This window comes from Taudactylus pleione, unplaced genomic scaffold, assembly GCF_031769625.1.
Source record: "Taudactylus pleione unplaced genomic scaffold, aTauple2 ptg000502l, whole genome shotgun sequence".
NCBI classification, from domain to species: Eukaryota; Metazoa; Chordata; class Amphibia; order Anura; family Myobatrachidae; genus Taudactylus; species Taudactylus pleione.
In genome coordinates, this window is record NW_028284904.1 from 2837815 (window position 1) to 2856509 (window position 18695).

At 47.9% G+C, this 18695-nt stretch overlaps 1 protein-coding gene across 4 annotated transcripts in view; it reads left to right on the forward strand.

The window, feature by feature from the left end:
• The window catches only part of SLIT1 (slit guidance ligand 1), a 379066-nt gene that overhangs the window by 347844 nt on the left and 12527 nt on the right, over nucleotides 1-18695 (forward strand). For all 4 annotated transcript variants that reach the window (XM_088449965.1, XM_088449966.1, XM_088449967.1 and 1 more), the window contains exons 29-32: nucleotides 10049-10188; nucleotides 10630-10723; nucleotides 11025-11162; nucleotides 18374-18611. In XM_088449965.1, coding sequence (XP_088306091.1) covers nucleotides 10049-10188; nucleotides 10630-10723; nucleotides 11025-11162; nucleotides 18374-18611 — 610 coding nt within the window. The remainder of the gene's footprint in view (nucleotides 1-10048; nucleotides 10189-10629; nucleotides 10724-11024; nucleotides 11163-18373; nucleotides 18612-18695) is intronic.

Here is an 18695-nt window from a genome sequence, read left to right on the forward strand (position 1 = left end):
GTAACTAGGGTATTTGGAGCCCAGGGCAAATTTGAAAAGGGAGCACCCCCCCCTTAACACCTCGATATGTGCGTGCGCTGGAAAAATGGGTGTGGTCACCTAAAAATGGGGCGTGTCATGCTGACGCGCCCCTTTATTTTCACGCTGAACATTCCTATCCATATGCACCTTAACCCCAGTAGTACCCCTTATACAGTACCCCCAGTATGCAGTTGTGGTCCCTCTTATGCAGGCCCATAGTAGTGCCCCTTATACAGTATCCTCAGTAGTGGTCCCCCTTATACAGCCCCCAATTAGTTCCCCTTACTCAGTGGCCCCAGTAGTGGTCCCCAAAAAATGCAGTGCCCTATGTAGTGTTCCCCCTTATGCAGTGCCCCCAGTAGCAGTCCCCACAATGCAGGGCGCCCAGTAGTGGTATCCCCTATGCAGTGCCCTTTATATAGTGCCCCCAGTAGTAGTCCCCCCCCCCTTATGCAGTGCCCTTTATATAGTGCTCCCAGCAGTAGTCCCCCCCCATGCAGTTTTCCCAGTAGTGGTCCCCCTTATGCAGGCACCCAGTAATGACCCCCCCCCTATCTAGTGCCCTCTATAGTCCCCCCAGTGCAGTGCCCCTATCAGTAAGCCCCTTATATAGTGCCCCCAGCAGTAGTACCCCCCTCCCATGCAGTGCCCCCAGTAGTGGTCCCCCTGATGCAGGCCCCCAGTAGTGACCCCCCCTATCCAGTGCTCCCTGTAGTGGTCCTTCCTGTTATTGCCCCCAGTAGTGGTCCCCCCAGTGCAGTGCCCCTAGTAGTAGGCCCCTTTTATATTGCCCCCAGTAGTAGTTCCCCCCCCTCCCATGCAGTGCCCCCAGTAGTGGTCCCCCTGATGCAGGCTCCCAGTAGTGATCCCCCCTATCCATTGCCCCCTGTATTGGTCCTTCCTATTATTGCCCCCAGTTGTGGTCCCCCCAGTGCAGTGCCCCTAGTAGTAGGCCCCTTTTATAATGCACCCAGTAGTAGTCCCCCCCCCCCCAAGTAGTGGTCCCCAGTTGAGGTTCCCCCTCCCGATTAAGTGCGCCCAGTAATAGCCCCCCCAGTCCTCCCAATAATGGTGCCCCCAGTAGTAGTCACCCCCCCGTTGTGCCCCCACCCCCAGTAGAGGTCCCCCCAGTAGTAGCCATCCCCCTACCCAGTAGTGCAGACAGGTTTTAAAAAAAAATACCTAAAAATATACTTACCTGAATCCACGCTGCTGCTCCGGTACGCGACACCGCTGCCGCCCCCCGCCAGTCCTCCCGGGCTGGCGCGCTCTGCATTATGGGAGAGACGTCATGATGTCATGACGTCTGTCCCATTACCCACTGCAGGAGCCGGACGGGTCTGGCTCTTGCAGTGGGTACTGCAGCAGTCAATGAGAGTCTATCTACCAGCGATGGCGGCGATGCGTGTGTTATGCACAGCCTGAGCCCGCCTCCTGGCGCTATTGGGCAAGCGCTCAGGGGGAGGGAACGGGCTCAGGTGTGCAGCACAGTACCGGCGCTGGAAGCCTAGCACCGGTCCTGTGTAAATGTGTAGCGCTGACCGCACTCACTGCAGTCGGCGCTACACTGTGGCTAACTAGGGCGGGCCGGACCGTGGTCCCACGGCGCCCAGGGCACGCACCCCTCTCGCCCTGCCCTAGTTACGCCACTGCAACTGAGAGTCCGGGACCAGAACCACTGCGCCTGGAGACGCATTTGCTGGCTGCAAAACGCCCCGAAAACAGTGGTGACACACCTGCGTGTTAGTCGCCACTCAAAGTTACCTCCCCCATATAGTTGCTGGCTGTCAATCAGACTGCATCTAATTCCACACCGCACTCGTCGGCACATGCGCAGTATACAAAACATCGACCAGTTACCAAAGTTCGGACCTGTGCCCACCCCTGAATCAGACGGATAGTGTCATCTCCACATAGCTCTCCCCGGCACAATTCTACATACATCACTTTAGCGCTATCACCAGTTGTTGCATAATCCGTGATGCATGATATTATAAAGAGTCCTAGTAATCATTACCATGTAAGGATGCCATGTGCTGCTCAAATACTTCAGGCCTTTAATTCTATATAGAATAGAATATTTTATTGTCATTAACAGCACAAGTGATGTTAACGGAAAACCATATTTGACACATTACCGTATAGCAGTGGCGTATCTAGGGGGCCGCCATCGGACCGGAGGAGGGGGTGCCACCGGCCACGGTCCAGGACACACTACACAGTAACAAACACTGCCGCCGGCTAGTACACCCATACTACCCGGCGCCAGTGTATTTGTTTTGGCATCTAATGAGGGTCAGACAGACTCTCTATGACTGCTGCGCCCACTGCCGGAGCCGGGCTGGAGCTCACTCGTTTTTGCGACGAGACCCTTGTGGTAGGGTCTCGTTCATCGTAAGCCCCAGAGAGCTTTCGGCTCTGTTTGGGCAGCCACCCCCCCAGCCCGCCCAACAAACGGGGCGAGCTGTCACTCAACATCGACAGCTCGCCCCCTTTGGTGCGAGACCCGGAGCGACGGATTGCCCATCGCTAGCCGGGTCTCACGCATGTGCACGACTGGGCCCCCATTGACCCGGTTGCGAGCGCTCAGCGCTTGCGACCGGGTCTGAATCAGGCCCTGAGCGTGTTCCCTCCATAACAGAAGGTAGATGAACATCGGGAATTGTATTCCTCCCATTAGGGTATCGGAAATCCTGCTAAGTTTAGTATCTCTATAATCTTCACAATCTCTCCACTATGGGGCTGGTTATGAATCGGAAGGGTCTCTGTGCACGGGTGCGAGTGGCGAGTTTTTGCATGCGCAGATGCGAATGTACGCATTTTTGTGTGTGTCCGTACTCGGATAGATCTGTTTCTGAAGGGATCTCTTGCACCCAGCATGGGGCTTGTGCAAGTGCCAATGCTAATGCTGATGGGTGCGGCGGCCGGCCCAAAGTTAGTGGGCGGAACAGACTTCCGCTTTCTGCCGCACGAGCCCCCACATTAGCCCTACGGATTCTCGCATTAACAAAAGGTAATAAGTTGGGATTCCGTCGGCTACAGCCACTTTGTGTGCAGCCCAGAATCAGCCCCTAAGTGTGCAGAAAGATTTCAGGAGGAGATGTATCAAACCTTGGAGAGCAATAACGTGGAGAGAAATAAAATACCAACCATTCAGCTCCTAACTGTCACTTTACAGGTTGTGTTTGAAAAATGACAGGAGCTGATTGGTTGGTCCTTTATCTCTCTCCACTTTATTTCTCTCCAAGGCTTGATACATCTCACCCCTTCCCCAGTTTTCTTTCTGGTTTCCATATTCCACCAACTACAATCCACCCAGAATTCCGCCACTTAAGTATCAGCTTTTGTTCTGTGTCATCTCCTGTTCTACTGAAAGCTTTGTTGGGTTCCAGTGAAAGAAGAACTCCATTCAAAGTTGAGATTACCCTGTTATGAAGCCTCCACTTTCCTCTTCTGTGGCAGGACTCCAGCAATCGTCTCTTTCCTCGGATCCCTTCCTTTACTTTGCAATCACCCCTTAAAATATGGCAGAAGCTGCCATGTTGTGTGCCCTGCCAGAGAGGTGATGCTGTGAGTTACAGGTCAGTGGACTCGATTCAGACCTGCTCGCTAGATGCGTTTGCACGCAGCCAGCATATGCAAATCCCGCGATGGCACGGTAAGGCATTCGTTCGCCAACTATGTCTTAGCGTGCAATCATGGTGTGTATTTAGACGCCCACTATCCTATATTAAGACGCCCACTAATGCATGTCATCTCCAGGATGTGTATGCAACCATCGGTACCATCAAATACCATCGGATGCACACGCAGCACTTGTGGTTGACCATACCCTACCGCAAGCACTGTGAGCGCTTCAGTGTAAAATTCAGCCAAGTGACGTGTACTATGACACTGCATCTTAATTATGCACGCCTCTGAAACAGTGTTAAGACGCTCAGGCACGCCTGCGTTCGCCCCACCACTCCCCCGTTCCCAGCGCCCAACCTCTATCACCACCCACAAATGGCTTCTCCTGTCACTCATTCTGGTGAGGTGGCTATGCGCAGTGAGCTAACGCTTCGCGATCGCATGGGCTGGTTCGCAGACACGTGTACTGCGATGCGTATGCATGAGCAGAATGCAAACATGCGTGCGTGGGAACGCATCCTAGCGAGCAGGTCTGAATCGGGCCTAAAGTGCTTAACAAGACCCCCACTCTTATGGTGCGTACACACTGGGCGATTAAAGTGGACGACTGAACGATATCGTTATCGTTCAGTCGTCCACTTTATCGTCCATTTCTATCACAAAAACGATGAATGATAACGAAGACGCGCGTTCCCGCGGGTCGTTCGTCATCATCGTTCATCGGGTTAACATGCAGGCCCACCTCACGATGTCGTCAGATTGCTGCATGTTGGGGAATGGGGGAAGAGAGCCTGGCGCTGAACGATATCGTTAATGATATCGTTCAGCGGGTGTGCTCAATGTTATGAACATTGAGCACACCCTGCCGGGGACACGCTAGACGATATCGCTCAGGGAGCATATCGTCTAGTGTGTACGCACCATTACTTTATAAAAGCCGCGGTTACGGAGCTGTGTCAGTTTTGCCAGAAAAAGTTGGGAGGGAAGTCCAGGCCCCATCGGCTGGATTGCGTAGAACAGGAGAATGTTTTCTATAGCTGTGGATCCTCCCCTTGCGCATCGGTGCACAATCCTAATGAGAGAATGCTCTGCACGGATCGCAGTGACTACATTTTTGATCTAGGTGCTGCGATTGCTAACTTCGTTTAGACGCATTTTTTGTGTCTCCAAACTATTTTTTATTTCTTAGTACAATTTAGTCAATTTGAAGAACACAATGGTCCTAGCAATTTAAAAAAGCGCAGGGTGATTATCCACACTGTTTTTAGATTTCTGTAACCCCCCCAATTAACCTGCTCTGTACATTATGCCGCCATCTGTCGAGCGCTCTTCCATACACAAAATAAATTGATGAGAACTAATAAAGAGCTGTCAGTATCTTCACATATTTACATTCCAAATTGTGATTATTATTATATATTTTTTTTTTTACTTCTATCTATAGTGCCTCAGTTCCTGCTATAATTACTATGATTTGCTTTTAACTTCATATGCATCTAAACTGACAGCATCTACCATCACCCAACTACCACTTTAAAGTCCAGGCATTTCTAAATAGGAAACCCACTTTTCACTTAGTCGCTGCGTCTCACCCATCCCTAGAAGATAATTAGTTGCCGAAAATAAATCTTAGTGGAGAGTGAGTGAGTGAGAGACCGGAGAATTAGGTTATTTGAAAATTACGTTGAATCAAGAGGCAGAAATGACCAGACCTGCTTCTAAGAGCCTAAAATTACCAGATGTAAAAAAAATAAATAAATACTAAATAGCCTCTCGTTCTGTTGCCGTGGTAACCAGGCATCCTTACAATAGGCCTATATTTTCCTTTGGGGTTTGCAAAGCCATTCAATCAAACCATTTACTCTTCACAGCTTTCAACCTGCGCTTAAATGTTTCCGAGAGGCTTTTTCCTTTATTTCCTTTATTTTGGGGGAATTTACAGAGAGAATCAATTTCAGATTAATGCACAGGCGGTTTCGGGAACGTGATAAAACCTGTAATGTTAATAAGAGGCAGACAATGTTCTAAACCCTGTTTAACAGCCCTATTCTCTTACCCAGTGGACCCAAGGATAGGTGTACGCAAGAAGGGTGGTCCTCAGTTTTAGGGGAGCGACCCCTTGTGTGCCTTGTGTGCCTAGGCAACGATTGCTCCACAGTTTACCTTGGTAAACACACGAAAGGTTACAGATCATGGGGTAAATTTAACAAAAGTCGATTTTAATCAATCTAAATCGATTTTGTGTTTCAGTGGCTAAATGGCACATTTACCAACAGACAATTTTTTACCTTGATTTTTACATGTTAGTAAATGTGCGATTTGGTTCCATCGCAACATCGATTTAGATCGATTTAAAATCAAACTATAATAAATTTACCCCTAGGTGCAATTCCTTATTGCAGAAAAGAGTAATACAGTGTTACATTGTGTGTTTCTGCGTGGATGTATGTAAGAATAATTACAGGAGAGCGAACAGTTTCCATTCTAGTTGGATTTTTTTTAATGCTAACTGGTCTTTACGGAATAACGGCTGAGGGTGTTGGACGCATGGGTACGCGGGCTCGGATAATATAAACACATGCACACAGCTTGTACTTAAACATCTATTAAGAGAAAAGACTTGGTGCTAGCTATTGTGAGCGACGCTTTTAAAAGCCGCTGCGTCTTCGACCGTTTAGGCCACTGGAATTAAAGTGACAAATGTATTAAATACTGATACTAAAGCCCCTTTATATCCAGGTGGCTTTGAATAGCGCTGCTTAGCATATATAGCTCATGGCACTATAAGTAACAAACCTGCATGTGGCAGCAAAGGATGTAGGGCTGTCGGTTTTGGCTCGGAGGTCCACATTCGGCCCCTCACTAATATAGCGTGCACTTTATTACTATATCTTGTATAGGATTCTGTGCCATAAAATTACTTTAATCTTTATATCTTGCATATACCCTCTTGCAAGTCTTTTAACTGCGCTGCTTTTTTCATTGTAGTTTCCGTGTGCGTCTAGCTGCTGTGCTTTTATGTTATTCACCCCCCTTGGATATGACACATAGCTGCTCTGTGGGTATATTTGTATCCAGTGTAGAGAGCTTGGCAGAAGTGTGTCCTGTCCCATGCAGAGAACACAACAACTCTATTCATTTCAGGAAAGGGGGAAAGAGAGTTAGGGGAAGAAGACACCGCACAGGTATATACACCGTAAATTCCTCAAAGATAATAGAAAAAGAGAAAAAAAAAGTTGGATGTGGCTACTCCCAGTTTACTATATATTAGAGAACCATTGTCAAAATATTGGAAATGTGGTGGTGCTGTTCAGAGTAAGCTTTAAGGGTGAAACAATGGATGTGGGTTGAAGAGGGAACCCAACACAAAAACTAATAAAGGGTGCACTCTCTTATTACACCTGAAACACTATATAAATAAATGAAACATAACTGTTAATGTTAGACGTAGTTAGCTAAACTTTACTCACAAATAAGCTATAATGGTATCACAAAGAAACGAAGGCCATGTGATTCTATTATGGAGCAATCTTGTAGCCTCATATCGTACAAGATTAATTCAAATATAACTTTTATTATTACATTGGAATACGTTAAAATTGACTTACAGAACAAACACTATAAACAAGAGGATAAGGTGTGAATGACACAAAAGGTCGGTGGAATATTACAGACAATATCCTACAACATACATGTATAATACAGCAAATAAATAAAAATACAGCCAGGATACAATAATCACAGTCTTATTGTGAGTTCTTATTAATGCGTATTTTGCTTATGGCTAGATCAACAATAATATCTGCAACAAATAATCATTTACATGAAATATATTACCTTATAGTAAAGAAGAAATGATAGCCAGGGTATAGAAGACCTGTGAATATGCTAGGCTCTGCGGTATAGAGGTAGTGAGAGACCCGTATTACACAGTAACCCTTGGAAACAACAGTCTATATCACATCACGGTTGCAGGTGTTTGTTTCTGTCCTCTGCTGTCTTACCCGTATTGGGCAGCGGATGAGAGTACTGGGCTACAGATGGATAGTGGTAGGAGCGTATTGATAGATATACCAAGGAATGCAAGGGTATTGTAATCACTCTGAGAGTATAACCATAAAATCCTGTGTGGGCTCCACGGATATCATGAAAGAAATAATACAATCGTACCAAATTGTATCAGATTGTTACCATATAGTATAGAAAGTACGGATGTCAGGGTGTATAGATACTTCTAGCTACACTAGATTCTCCTGCTTCCCACCTTACCCAAGGCATCGGGTGGGGAGTGAGAGATCAGTGTTCTGCAGTAACCCTTATATTCATATCTTCATCCACTGTCTTACCTTTCAGGGCATAGGGCAGTGGATGAAAACACTACTAGGCTGAGAACAGGAGATGATAGGAGTTGGTGGGTAAAGTATCCCAAGTAACAGCAGAATTTTTCGTTAGATAGTATCGTCACTTATATGCCTGTTAAATTACAGGAACTTCATAGTTTCTAGACCAGATTTGGGTCCCATTCCCAAGATATCTCATTATGATATGCAATTATTCCAAAATACGGAATATTCCGTTATCCAAAATACCCCTGGTCCCAAGCATTTGGATATGGGAGACTCAACCTGTATATTATATCAAAAAGGTTCAGTAAAGGCCCACATACACAGCACGATATATAGGTGCTATATCGTGCTGTGTATGGGCACGATATCGTGCCTGATATCGTGGTGCGCACTCCCATGGGGTCATCCATCGCATCCCCAGGTCTTCCTGCAAAACCATCTGATCTGGGATGCGATGTACGATCCCATTCAGATGAAGCAGGGGGGAGCTGGCATATCGTGCGGTCTGCGTGGACAGCACGATTCCCGGCGGTGACAGCACGATCCATCTGCCGACAGATCGGCAGTCGCCCTACACAGTGCATGGCACCGTGTATGGGCACCTTAAGACTGTGATAATACAATCAGGTTTGGACAATACCTATTTCACGGCATAAAAATATTTTTAATCTATGCAAAAAATGCTACATTCATAAATAAAGTACACAAATAATTGCTTAAAGGAGATTCAATACTGACACATTCATTTAGCTTCTGCTGATAGTTATGTGTGCTTCATAAAGGTCGCTCTAATATAAATGGTGCAGAGAAACCCTTAATCATAGTTTAAACAGGCAGTCTGTGGTAGTATCATGTGTGTATACTATACACCAAGTCTCCCTTTATGCAAACAGCAGTGCTGAACTCTTACAAGCCATGAAGTAGAAAGCCAAATACAACCTGGGTGTGGGGGTGCCCCACACTGCGCAGTTGTGGGGTACCCTGGGACCGACACGCGTTTCGCCTGCGTGGCTTGATCACGCACAATCAGCTGCTCTTCAATTAATAATAAAAGTTATATTTGAATTAATCTTGTATGATATGAGGCTACAAGAGTGCTCCATAATAGACCTTTGTTTCTTTGTAACACAACAACCTGATAATGTATATGCATTTCTGATAAGCACATAAGGAAGAACAGCTAGTTATTTAGGTCCCCTGACAAGACATGAACAGGCAAATGAATGTAAGTGACATTAGTGGGCCTCCATGCTCTTTATTATACATAAAAGACAACTGTATCTCAAATACTTCAAGAGCTTACAATATTTTCTGTTGCAAATTAAACCTTTTGGAGTTTCTACTGTATTACCATTGGGCTCTATGTTAGGATTTGGGTGAAATTATTATATTGCATTTTACTCGATTTTGGGTTATTTTGGTCGCTCTTTAGGACAAAGGGGCGACTTGTTTTCATGGTATACAGAGGGGATGAGATGTGAGCTTGTATGCAGCCTCTGTTACTAATCTGATGGAGGCCGCAGGACAAATGGCCTTTTTTCCCCTCTTCGTTAAAGGAGCCCGGCTGTAACTTCCCAGATACATGAAGCCGCCCCGATAGAGTAACATTTAGACTGCTTCCCTTACACATAAGCTGAGAACCCTGGTAGTAATAAGAAATGTGATTCTACGGTGATAAATATTGTACATCTAACTCTTCAGGAAAGAGCTTATCTCTTCTATGTGTAAAGAGCATTGTTTCCTGGTCAGTGTTATTACGAGGCATCGCAGCCTGTCTCCATAAAATAGATGAGACAGGGAAAGTACTTTGGAAATGAGAAAAGCAATACGATAACACATAAGGAGTTATCTTTAGTGCATAACCATTCAGAAAAGGTGTGCAAGTTTTCATGGCATATTATATGAATGGATGTAATGTCTTGAAAACTTGCCCTGGCTTACTGCCGCATTAGCGCCCCTTTTAAGCCACCCGGAAACTAAACACACGTTACAGCTCAGTCTCGCTACTCATTCTGCAGTGTGAGTAATGATTGTAACCTCTGACCAATCAGATGCTCGTGCGCCGAGGGATTCGAAGGACCGACGTGCGCAGTCAACAGAGACGAGTGCAAGTACGGCGACTGCGCCAATAACGGCACCTGCGTAGATGGAATAAACACCTATACGTGTCTGTGCTCAGCGCAATACACAGGTAATCATTCCTGGATGTCATATTAGTTTCACAGTTTGGCCTCAAGACAATGCTGTTTTCTATTTTGCAGTGTCTTTTATTAAATCAAGATCCCCCATTCCCCTAGAAAAAATAACCGTATAGCCAAGTATATACAGCTTGCAGGGTGTATTGCAGAATATGCAACCAGGGTGCAAGCGATTGTTCTCTGCTATCAGCTGTTTCTTAGTATGAAACAAACAGGAAGTCTGCTATGCATTGGGTAAAATGCTCCCACTATTGTTCTGTTTTAGTCGTCTTGATTTTTAATAAGTGTCCGATGCTTTTCAGCATTTGTACATCTGTTATTAATGCCAATAGCGCTTTCTTATAAGGAAAGTATTTTAGGGTCAGTGATCCTTTAAAGTGTTCATTTGGCTTTTCCTCACCGGAACCTGCTTCTCTCCATCCTCTGTTCCGTAGGAAAATACTGTGAGCAGCTGCTGGACTATTGCTCGGCGGAGCTCAATCCTTGTCACCCGGACTCCAGATGTGTCGCAAACACAGAGGGTCCGAAGTAAGTACCGTACTAATGACAAGCACATCTCCAGGCTGGATGGTGCCCACAGTGAGACCTCTACTGTATAAAGACCTAGGGATGTTCTACTTTACCTAGTGCCTCATGCCTCAGTGTTGTCACTTGTTAGTGAATTGATAGACTGAATGTTGGGCCGTCTCACAGTAGAGCAGCCTCCACTGTGTGTAATTGCCGGGACGGCTTTAAATAGATGGATGGCGTTACCAGTTGGTGACTGGTAGATGACGCGGTCATAACACTGGCACTGTAGGAAAGTGACCTCCGTGTCTCGTCTCCCTAGATGTGAATGTGCCCCGGGATACGTAGGAGATAACTGTAGCCTCAATTACGACGACTGCAAGGACCATCGCTGCCAGAACAACGCCCACTGCGTAGATGAGGTGAACGGGTACTCCTGTCAGTGCACAGAGGGATACAGGTAAGCAGGGGCTGGCTGGCAACTTGTAGCCTGGGGGGCAAATGCATGCAGGCGGCCCTGGCAGAGGAGTAGCGTGTAGCCAGGGTGCCTGAAGAACGTACGTGCTACGGCGCCCCCCCTCAAGTATTCCAGGGAGGAGGCAGGTCCATATGGGATTAATGTAAAGTAAAAATAAAGATTAGGGGCAGCCCCCTGTCGTAGTGCCCATATGCAGTGCCCCCCTGTGCCCCAGGAGAGGAACCCCTTATGCAGGCCTCCAGTAGTGCTCCCAGTAGTGATCCCCGCTATGCAGTGCCCCTTATACAATGCCCCCAGTAGTGGTCCCGCCTGTACAGTGCCCCTTGTGCCCCAGTAGAAAGCACCTTATATAGTGCCTCCAGTAGTGGTCCCCCCTGTGCAGTGCCCCTTGTGCCCCCAGTAGTAAGCCCCTTATATAGTGCCACCAATAGTGGTACCCCCTATGCAGTGCCCCTTATATAGTGCCCCCAGTAGCAGTCCACCCCCCATGCAGTGCCCCCAATAGTGGTAACCCTTATGCAGTGCCCCTTAAATAGTGGCCCCAGTTGTAGTCTCCCCCCTATGCAGTACCCCCAGTATTGCCCCTTATATAGAACCCCCAGCAGTGGTCCCTCGATGCAGTGCCCCCAGTGGTAGTCCCCTCCCCCTATGTAGTGCCCCTAGTAGTAGTCCCCTCCTCCCTATACAGTGCCCCTAGTAGTAGTACCCTCCCCTTGTAGTGCCCCTAGTGGTAGTCCCCCCCTTGTAGTGCCCCAAGTAGTAGTCCCCCCCCCTTGTAGTGCCCCCAGTAGTAGTAGTTCCCCCCTTGTAGTGCCCCCAGTAGTAGTAGTTCCCCCCCTTGTAGTTCCCCCAGTAGTAGTAGCCCCCCCTTGTAGTAGTCCCCAGTAGTAGTAGTCCCCCCTTGTAGTGCCCCCAGTAGTAGTAGTTCCCCCAGTTAGTAGTAGTAGCTCCCCCTTGTAGTGCCCCCAGTAGTAGTAGTCCCCCCCTTGTAGTGCCCCCAGTAGTAGTAGTTCCCCCCTTGTAGTTCCCCCAGTAGTAGTAGCCCCCCCTTGTAGTAGTCCCCCCCTTTTTGTGCCCCCAGTAGTAGTAGTCACCCCCCCTTGTAGTGCCCCCAGTAGTAGTAGTCCCCCCCTTGTAGTGCCCCCAGTAGTAATAGTTCCCCCCCTTGTAGTTCTCCCAGTAGTAGTAGCCCCCCCTTGTAGTGCCCCCAGTAGTGGTGGCCCCCCCCTTGTAGTGCCCCCAGTAGTAGTAGTTCCCCCCTTGTAGTTCCCCCAGTAGTAGTAGCCCCCCCTTGTAGTGCCCCCAGTAGTAGTAGTCCCCCCCCTTGTAGTGCCCCCAGTAGTGGTCTCCCCCTTGTAGTGCCAACCTCCTCCCCCCCCCCCCCGTAGACACACGTAATTAAAAAAAAACAAAAAAAACACTTACCTGAATCTCCCGCCGCCGCCATCCGCTCCTCCGTCTGTCCTCCCGGGCCAGGCCGCTCTGCATTATGGGAGAGACGTCATATGACGTCGTGACGCCTCTCCCATTACCCACTGCGGGAGCTGGAAGATGGAGCGGCTCCTGCAGTGGGTGCGGCAGCAGCTAGTGGCTGCTGATAAAAAACAAACACACAACTGCCGGAGCTGGTGTCAGTGTAGCGCTGACCGAACTCCGTCCGGTCAGCGCTACACACGCGGTGCCGCTTGTGTCACAGAGACACAGACTGCCCGCAGCCCGCATGGCGCTGTGGCCCGGGGGGTACATGGCACCCTGCCCCCCGGCCCAGCCCGCCACTGCAGGTAAGTGGACAGCGTTCATCCACCTCATCCATCCTTTGGGAGCAACTCTAGTCTTTATAATAGCACTGTTGTGTACATTGGTGAGATATTTAATTATATTGTAACCCATAACAACCAATCAATTGCTTGCCTCCATTTCCTACCCTGCACAACAAACTGAGCTGCAGAATCTGATTGGTTGATTAGAGTTGTACAGTGTTTAACGGAATCTAAATAAGTTATCTGGTTGGATTCAAACTCTAATGACAGCACTATACAAATAAAGGTAACTGATTAGAAGGAGCGCTATATAGGAATAAGTATTATTTATTACAAACACTGAAATATGTCAAATGCACATAACAATAAAATATGGGAATAAAAAATATTAATAAAAATAAGAATTAGCTGTAAAAACAATCCATGGTATTTATCACCTAGGGTTAATTTGGGGTTCACCACTGCAGTGGTTGTCCCGATATTTAAAACACCCGTGGAGTTGTAAACTTTTTTTTGTGAGTATTAATAAAAATGAGAGTTGTGGTAAAACTTAAATTTGTTAACTCTCTTTCTTCGAAGTCCATAGGGTCCAGTGGGAGACCTTGGGGTGTAGGTGGTGGTTGAGGACCGGGCACCGAACAGTTAAAGCTTTGCTCCCATGATGCAACAGTCCTTCCCCCTATACTCCACCCCCGAGCTAGAGGCACTTCAGTTCGTGACAAGCCTAAGGCTGGAGGAGGAGAGGAGAGAAGGAAGACTGGTAAACACAAGAATCACATTCTCACACAGAAGGAGACAGGAAACAGGTGACCAGGAAACATAGCCCATAGAAGCCAGGTGCGTCAGGGTGGGTGCCCTGTGGGCCCTGTGGACCCTATGGACTTCGAAGAAAGAGAGTTAACAAAGGTAAGTTTTACCATAACTCTCATTTTCTTCTTCATGGTCCATAGGGCTCCACAGGGAGACCTTGGGGATGTCCCAAAGCAGTTATTCAAGGGTGGGGATGCTCCTGAGCTGAGAGGAGAACCCGGTGCCCGAAGGAAGCATCCTGAGAGGCAAATGTATCGAAGGCATAGAGAGGGGTGAACAGAAGACCACGTCGCCGCCTTACAAAGCTGTTCAGCTGAGGCGCCACAGCAAGCTGCCCACGAGGGACCCACAGAGCGATTGGAATGAGCAGTGACAGCAGCTGGTGCAGGAAGGCCTGCCTGCGTGTAAACTTGTGAGATAATCATGCAAAGCCATCTAGCCAATGTCTGCTTATTGGCTGGCCAGCCCTTCTTGTGAAGTCCATAGAGCACAAATAGGGAGTCTGTTTTCCTCAGAGAACTGGTACGGTCCACGTAGATCCTGAGAGCACGGACCACATACAAGGAGGCCTCACCTACGGTGAGGTCTGGTGATTGGAAGGCCGGGACTACGATTTACTCATTAATAGGGAAAAGAGTAACCACTTTGGGAAGGAAACCAGAGCGAGGCCGAAGAACAGCCCTGTCCTGATGGAAGATTAGAAATGGGGAGCAACATGAGAGGTCCCCTAAATCCGATACCCTTCAGGCGGACGCCATAGCCAGAAGTAAAAGAGTCTTCGCTGTGAGCCACTTGACATCCACAGATTCCAAAGGTTCAAACGGAGTGCCCTGTAAGGGCTGAAGAATCACTGACAAATCCCACAGAGCCACAGGAGGGACAATGGGAGGTTGTATGCGGAGGACACCTTGAAGGAAGACGTGGACATACGGCAGTGAAGCAATTCTACACTGGAACCAAATGGACAGAGCAGAGACGTGTACCTTCAGCGAAGTAAGGGGGAGTCCAAGATCCAATCCAGCTTGCAGGAAGGCCAGGACTCTAGAGACCCAAAACAAATGAGGGTCATAGCTTCTGGCATCACACCATTGGAAGTAGGTATGCCACACTCTATGGTAAACCCTGGCAGAGGCCAGCTTACGCGCTCTGAGCATAGTCTGGACTACAGAGCGAGAAAACCCTTTAGACCTCAAGAGGGATGTCAAAAAGACATGACTCAGGTCCGGGTGAAGACAGGGACCCTGAGACAACAGGTCCGGCCACTGAGGTAGCAGGAACGGTGCGTCTAGGAAGAGGCTCCGAAGATCTGCCCAGCTCTCAGACAGACACAGATTTAAGGCCAGTTTCAATCTTTCTATCCGTAGGTTCCTTTAAAACTGTAGGGATAGGTAATGTAGCGCTTTTAATCAAACACGTAACATGTGAATCTACCGCTGGCGGAGTCTCCCATCTTGCACAATGAGCTGCAGGAAAAGGATAACAAGAGGTCAGGCGTTTTTGGGGCTGAAACCTCTTACTAGGCATCTGCCAAGTCGCTGCCATTTGCTCAACTAGTTTATCAGCGAGGGGAAATTCTGCTGAAGCTACTTTTTGATGTTTAAATAGCGGGTGCTTTGATTTGGGGGCGGTCTCATCATCTTCTATTTGTAAGATAGATCTAACTGGTGGCACCAACACAGGTATATTAATATTTGCCTGAATCTCTGCTTCTTCCCCCGACGGGGACTAAGTATTAGAGAGATCAGCATCTTCTGCCTCCTCAGATGACACCTCAGAATCTGAGAGTTGAGTAGACTGTGAAGATAACACAGGACGCTTAGTGGTCTTACTGGGTAGGGGCTTCTCACCTTGCAACATATTTTGAAAGGCTGTAGAGGTAGCCGCCAGACTTTGTACTGTTAGAGAGTATGTCTACCCATAGAGGGGGCATAGGTGGTACCTGATGTGGCAATCCCACAGGGGGAGTTACAGCCGGGACTGCACCTGAGAAAAGGAAGCCCAGGGGGCTCCTGAGCCGGGGCTGGGGGGGCCTGATGGGGTATAACACTTTGAACATAGCCCATCCTGTATTACATCCTCCTCATTTAAGCCTGCATCACATAATTTGCATTAGAGCAGTATGGGTGCAGCTGCCTGCTTGCTACTCTTGCCTTTGCTAGACATAGCTGCAGAGTAGTATAGCATACAATATGGCACTGAGTAATATGCAACCTCTACTTATGTGATTTACAAGTGGGAATGCAATATACTGATCCTGTCTTACGGCTGAGCAAGCTGCAGGAGCGCACAGCACAAAATATGGCACAGTGCAGTAACTAACTGTATGTGACAACCTTCACAAATACAAGAAATGTGAGGTACAGAAAAACCTGTATACACCAAAGAGGAGAAAAACGGGAAAGATATATGTTGACAGTATATAGAGAATATACAGACAGACAATGCTAGAATAAGTCACATACAATGCATAAACACATGCACATGCAAAGGCCAAGTCAATCCCCTGACCTGAATCCGATTGAGCATGCATTTCACTTGAAGAAGACAAAACTGAAGGGAAAATGCCCCAAGAACAAGCAGGAACTGAAGACATTTGCAGTAGAGGCCTGGCAGAGCATCACCAGGGATGAAACCCAGCGTCTGGTGATGTCTATGCGTTCCAGACTTCAGGCTGTAATTGCCTGCAAAGGATTTGCAACAAAGTATTAAAAAGTGAAAGTTAGATTTAGGATTGTTTAGTTTGTCCCATTACTTTTGTTTGTTTCATTTCAAAGCCATTGTGGTGGTGAATAGAGGCCAAAATATGAAAATTCTGTCAATGTCCCAATATTTATGCACCTGACTGTATAACTGCAAAATGGCACTACAATCAACTACTCAGTCCTTAAAGGCTGGTAGGCTATAGTTCTACATAACCTGTCTCCAGGGAGAGGTATGTAGGGGGACTGGACCCTGCCATGCCCTCAGAGAGCTGTGGCTGAGCCAGTAGAAGATGGCCGCCGGAGACCTCTGAGGGGGCGTGTCGGAGGAGGAGAGCAGCTCAGAGAAGCTAGACCTCAGAGGAATGGTGCCCTGAGCTGAGGGGAGGGGCCGCTGTAACAGGGAAAGGTGACCTCCCCATGCTGATTGTTAACCACCGGGACGCTGGATTTCCGCTCCATATGGATCACGTGGTCGGAGCCAGTGTTCACCCTCAGCACCTCCGGTCTGTCCCCTGAGATTGGAGGCAAGAGCGGCCATTTGCGGGCCACCGCAAGCGGTGTCCCGCCTTACCTGTCCACCTAGAAACCGGGCTGCAATCTGGGTCTTTCTGCGGCACCAGCTAGCAAGGTCCCCGAGATGCCCACCGAGAGCACCAAGCAGAGCTGGTGTTGCGGCGTCTGGAGGGGTGATGGAGCGGCAGCACAGACGTCCCGCGGACAGTCTGCTGCTGCCCGCTCAGAAGAATAAATGTAAAATAAAGAAAATCATAAAAATAAAAGATTTTGGGCTGCTGAAGCAGCCCACTGTTATAATGGTGACCCAACTCCGGCCGGGCACCGACGAAACTGAAGTGGCTCGAGGGCGGGGTATAGGGGGAAGGACTGTTGCATCCCGGGAGCAAAGCTTTAATTGTTCGGTGCCCGGTCCTCAACCACCACCTTCTCCCTGTGGAGCCCTATGTACCCCGTAGAAGAAAAACATTTTTTAGTACGTTAACGGTATTTGTGTATAGGGCCGTTTATTCATGAAGCATCATTTTCCATTATCAAATGGTTATATTTACAGTGATCAGACATCATTGCTGTGTGTGACAGGTGGAATGTTCAATGCGCTGAGCCGTAGCGTTATAAAGAGACAGGAGGATCCGTCCGGCAGTCTTTACAGGACTATTCTTGGCCGGAATCCCATTGACTTAAATCCTCTTAGCTTGTCATAAAGCTTAGAATGGAGAAGAGATGTGCAGAGGTGAAATCTCATGGCGTGATGTCACTCACAGCAGTCACCAGACGTCTGTGCGGGGAGCTTTCCAGCATGGAAGTTTAAAAGGCGCAACTACAGATTAAAGTGTAACCAGACCTAACGATAGTGATCTAATAGCATCTGAGTCGGACTGTCTATTCGTTTCTCTGCAGCTACTCAGGAAATCACGCAGAAGTTGCTTGCTACATCATGCCATATGTTTTTTGGGGTTTTTGTTTGCGGTTCATTCAATATTTTTAGAATCATAGTAAATCAGAGAGAGAGAGAGCATTTGCATAGTCAGTGAATTGTATTGGATCTTAAGATGTACATCGCTGCTTACGTCATTGCTCAGAACATGTGTTTATTGGCGTACTTGAAGCCTGCAGTCCCTGAAAGCAGCTATTTTGGGGGCTGCGTCACTGTTGATAAGAATGCAGCCAACTGGGAATTAAAGGCTTTACTGAGGGGCAATCTACGGTCTCCCAATATCGGCCCAGGTCATATAATGGTGGCTGTGATCAGTGTCTCAGTGATGCGGCTGGTTCCTGGAGAATAGATTGGCAGCTTCCATTATGCCGGGGAAGGGGGGGGGGGGGGGACAGGTGCAATAAACATCCTTTAAGGTATAATGTATTTTTAACAGTTGTGGTCTCATCTCACCCACTTCTCGCCTTTCAGTGGCCAGCTCTGTGAAATGCCACCACCGGCATCCTCCCTGCCCAGCCCATGTAAGATGGCGGATTGCCAGAATGGAGCTAACTGTATTGAACTGGGGAACAGCGCGGTGTGCCAGTGTCTGCCCGGGTTTGGGGGTGCCAAGTGCGAGAAACTCCTGAGCGTGAATTTTGTGGATAGAGACACTTACCTGCAGTTCACAGACCTACAGAACTGGCCTCGGGCAAATATCACACTACAGGTGGGTGTAAAGCAGCGATTAGGTACAAGGCCAATGGTTAGCAGAGTGTATCTGCCCGAGAGCTCTGGCGATGTCCATGTTACA